This window comes from Lepeophtheirus salmonis, chromosome 5 (assembly GCF_016086655.4).
Source record: "Lepeophtheirus salmonis chromosome 5, UVic_Lsal_1.4, whole genome shotgun sequence".
Lineage (NCBI taxonomy): Eukaryota > Metazoa > Arthropoda > Copepoda > Siphonostomatoida > Caligidae > Lepeophtheirus > Lepeophtheirus salmonis.
The window spans coordinates 30886966-30891324 of NC_052135.2; the positions used below are offsets into that span (position 1 = coordinate 30886966).

Below are 4359 nucleotides of genomic sequence, written 5' to 3' on the forward strand. Positions count from 1 at the left end.
ATACTTATACCGGACCTGGGTCCTATCTCTAGCTCGATATACTCTCTCCTTGGCTGTGTTCAGTCGCGTGGTAGCTTGCCTATCAGATATCTAGCCGGGTTTACTGGCTGTTGTTTCTTCCTCCCTTATTTGTCGTTTTGTTTAGTCGATGTTGTTATTGAGATATTTCTTCACCATTATTTTTATAAAATGTAGGCTAAGATCTTCATTAATTATTAATATAAGGGGGGGAATGAACAGAATAGAATAATAAAAACACACAAACTCAACTTCTCATTTGTTTCATTGATTGGATGTTAATCCTTATTTTTAAGCCATCTTTTCTTCTCAAGTGTTTTTAAACCTATTACTAATATGTTATCAACTCTTACGATTCTAGTTTTATATTTAAAGTTGATTTAATAAGGTCTTAGGATCTAACATCATTTATTTCATACAAAAATATTATTTACAAATTTTGAATCGTTTTCCATTAACCGTTTGTTAATTAATCAATTGTATCTTGTTGAATTTTAAAATTCAAAGAGTTTAGATTTTAATGGACCACCCGCTATACGATTGCATATTTTAATTAAATTTAAAATGGCAGACTGATAAATAGGTTTATGTTCGGAGTTGTATATCTAGGAATGGAAATTTTTACTTTCTATGGATCTCCAGCCAATTCATGAGAAACATAGCTAGTGACTTATTATTTTTAAGTTTATTTTTCTAATATGATACAATTGAAGTAATTTCGTTTGTAATAATATTCTTAAATGGAATTTACCATGAATATCATACTAACAATTCTATATATTCATTCAATCCAATTTACTATTTAGAATGAGAATTTAGCTACATCTTGTACCTCTGTGCCAAATTGCCAAATATACAACCAACTCTATAGATAATGATACTAGAGTACGTAAATTGATTTTGATAGATCCCGTGTACCGTACAGGATTCTACCTTTTATTAAAATATATGTATATAATGTGACCCGTCAACAAACAAGTAAGCCAGAACTATTTTTCTCAAAACAGAGTGTCGATTACATTTGTATCCTAACAAATCATCCTTAATTTCTATCAATAAACTATTAGAATTAACCCTTTGGGTCCTGCACAAATTAACTACAAAAGTAGCCAAATTAATAATCACAATAAAAGAATAAGATTTTATTTTTAAAGGGGTCATCCATATAAGGGTCAATATAAATCTATTAAATCAAATAAAAGTTAATAGTTAAAGCTACAGTTCTTGGGTATCTTGACTCAACCCAGTAACTTTAATAATAAGCCTACTATTGACTCAAACATGCCAATGGAATATTGATCTGAATGTATAGATGAAGTAATAAATTTAATTAAGATTTTCTCTTTTTTCCCGATTTTATTTGAGATTGTTTTTATTTTGACGCATCTCATACATTTTAAGTTTTAATCCTTTCCAAGTTTTATTTTAAGCTTCTCATGCGGCCCGCACTATAGATTTGGGGAGTTTCGCCCATTCCATCTGAATTGAGAATCTCCAAATTTAAATATTGACGAGTTTTTACCTTCGACTCGAAGGGGCCACATAAACTTTTGTCGCAAAAAGGAATATTTGCTTTAAGCCACTCTTGGCATTGAACGCTGGTATGTACTCGAGCTCTATCTTTCTGCTGAAAGGTCACCTTTATCGTTTGTCAAATCCAAGTTTTCTTTTCTTCATATATAAATACGACCTAATATTTTATAGGCATATTTGAGTCAATTACAGGCTTTTCTTTCAAATTTGTTGGGATGAGTTAAGATATTCAAGAAATTTAGCTTTATTTTAAAACCTTTATTGGATTAGAGACACTTAATTTGGCTCTGATATGCCCTTGGAAACAAATTTGTCAATTTCTCATTCTTTTATTTTAATGATTAAATTTGCCTGCTTTAACTGCAATTTCCCATACAACCAAAGGGATAATAAGAATATTTTTCCATTGAAATCCTTGATAATTTGTCCAAGAATACAATTGTAATCCCCATTCAATTTGATAAAAAAATTTCTAGCTTGCTTTTGTGTAGACGTGCCACATAGATAGAATATCAATAGATTAGAGTAATAGTATTAATTTCAAATCGGAAAGAGAATATTCAATAATCGTAATATGGTATTTCTTTAATTAAATAGATTATATAAATATACCAAAATTATACATAAATATAATTTTTTTTTATCCGTCCTTATTTTGAACTGACTACTGCAGGTCAGTTCAGTCTTGGTTCGTTTCTGTCCTGTATATCAGTCCTAAAACTTATAAAGCTAGTTCCTTGATGGCGACGTCAACTTGGTTTCTTCTTTTCTTTTTTTTTTAAATTTGTTCTAGTACTGACAGTCTGAAAGACATCATGAGGACCGGTCCTAATACTAGACTGGACTCAAGATATAAGGACTGACACAACACTACATATGAGCAATCAGGGCCGTACGTCAGTATTGCGCTTTGTCTGCTTCAGCGGACCAAAAAAAAAAAAACCTTACTCAACCGTCTACCAATCATATAGGTATGTAAATATAGATGAATTAAGTCATAATTAATTATTAAAATCTATTATATATATGTAACTTATGACCAACTCATAATAGTACTGAGTCATTATAATAAAATTACATATTTGTAGCACGTCCACCCAAAAGGAAGCTAGATCATTTTTCTCAAAATTGAACATGGAAAGAGAGCTTCCTCAAGTTTGTAAAAGTTACCCAGACTGACAGCAAATATTTGTTTTGAGAAGCTTCACGAGGCTGTCAAGGATCTCGGCCTTAACCCCGCCTGTACTGTCTCCCTGGCCACGGACGGTGCCTCCAACATATCCGGCATCAAGAAGGGTCTTGCCGCCCGGTGGAAGGAAGCAGCCCCACTGTCTGTCTACATCCACTGCTACGCCCATGTCCTCAATCTTGTAGTCAAGGATCTTCTCTCAGATATAACCCTGTTGAGAAATACAATGGGGACAGTACAAATTTTATACAACTTCATTGAAGGGTCACCAAAGAGGTCAGCAATCTACAAGTCGGTGAAGATAACAAGTAAAGATGAGGAGCATGCCAAGGCGATGACCCTGAAGAACCAGTCTGCTACCCGCTGGAGTCTCCGCTACGATGCTGTACACGCTGTATCTCTAGGGATGGTCAGAATCATGAAGACCCTCATAATAATGAGAAAAGATAAAGATACATTTTCGAGTTCAACAACAACTTCTCTGCTCAACAGCATCTTTAGTCACGAATTTGTTTCCGGCATTGAACTGTTGAAGACACTCCTCAGACACACATCTAGCTTGTCAGATGAACTTCAAGGCAGAAAGGTTGACCTAACAAAGGCCCGGAAACACGTCAACCTAGTGATTAGGACTCTTGAAGATGTTAAGAATGAGAAAATCTTTGAATCAATCTGGAAACTTGCTGAGTTCAAGTCGTCTGAGATGAAATCAGTATTTGACCAGGAGGACTCAATTGCTTTGGGATTCAAGGAGGCGAAGATTCCAAGGAGAATAAAGTGGAAAGGAACAACTGAATCCTACTTCCGTGAAACACATTTCGATGTTGCAATCAATAAGATTGTATTAGAGCTTGAGAGCAGATTTGCCACCGACGATACAAACATCACAATGAATCTCATTGCAATCGGCAATGACAGTGAAGTGGATACCTGTGTCATTGAGCGTGTCGCCAATCACTACAGACTTGAACTCGAGCAGCTCCAGTCAGACCATGCAATCTTCCAGCAATTCAAGGTTAATATTATAATGTTTCATTTTGCATTATATGTTTAAAATTTATGTTTCTCTAGGCAGATATTGACACAGAAGACATGGTTTCGTCACAAATTGCTACGGAGTTAATAAGCTCGGGAGTGTCCCGCCTGATGCCGGAGCTAAACAAGGTGATCGTTATCCTGGCCTCAATACCCATCAGCAGCTGTGAGGCGGAGCGGTCATTCTCCTGTCTCAGAAGGCTCAAGAACCACATGAGGACCACCATGGACCAGGAGAGGCTCTCCTCCCTCACCCTCTTGAACATGGACAAGGTGATGGTGGACAAGGTGCTCCATGAAGACATGGACAGTTTGATTGACACCCTTGCGTCAAGGAAAGAGAGGAAAAACTTCTTCTTCTAATCATGATAAAGAACACATGCATTTTTTCTTCATTTTTTCAAACACATCACCACGTATACATGCGAGTTAAGAACATCAAGACTTGTGAACATAATTTATTTTCTGTCGATGTAACCGTTTCATGGTATATTATAATCTCGTTCATTATCTTCATCCGTTATTATTTTAAAAATATTTAAGGAGGTTTAAATTGTTTGACTTAATTATATAGTTCAAAAATT

The 4359-nt window shown here is 35.1% G+C and overlaps 1 protein-coding gene across 1 annotated transcript; it reads left to right on the top strand.

The window, feature by feature from the left end:
• The first annotated feature begins 2891 nt into the window (after window positions 1-2891).
• LOC139905570 (52 kDa repressor of the inhibitor of the protein kinase-like) lies at window positions 2892-4158 on the top strand. The gene is made up of 2 exons (XM_071888966.1): window positions 2892-3755; window positions 3812-4158. The coding sequence occupies exons 1-2, from the start codon at window positions 2967-2969 to the stop codon at window positions 4136-4138; spliced, it is 1116 nt and encodes a 371-aa protein (XP_071745067.1). The 5' UTR covers window positions 2892-2966; the 3' UTR covers window positions 4139-4158.
• The last annotated feature ends 201 nt before the right edge of the window (window positions 4159-4359 follow it).

Coding starts and splice junctions, on each gene's coding strand:
- LOC139905570 (XM_071888966.1), top strand. CDS start 2,967: ATGGGGACAGTACAAATTTTATACAACTTCATTGAAGGGTCACCAAAG. Junction 3,756..3,811: donor CAATCTTCCAGCAATTCAAG/GTTAATATTATA, acceptor ATGTTTCTCTAG/GCAGATATTGACACAGAAGA.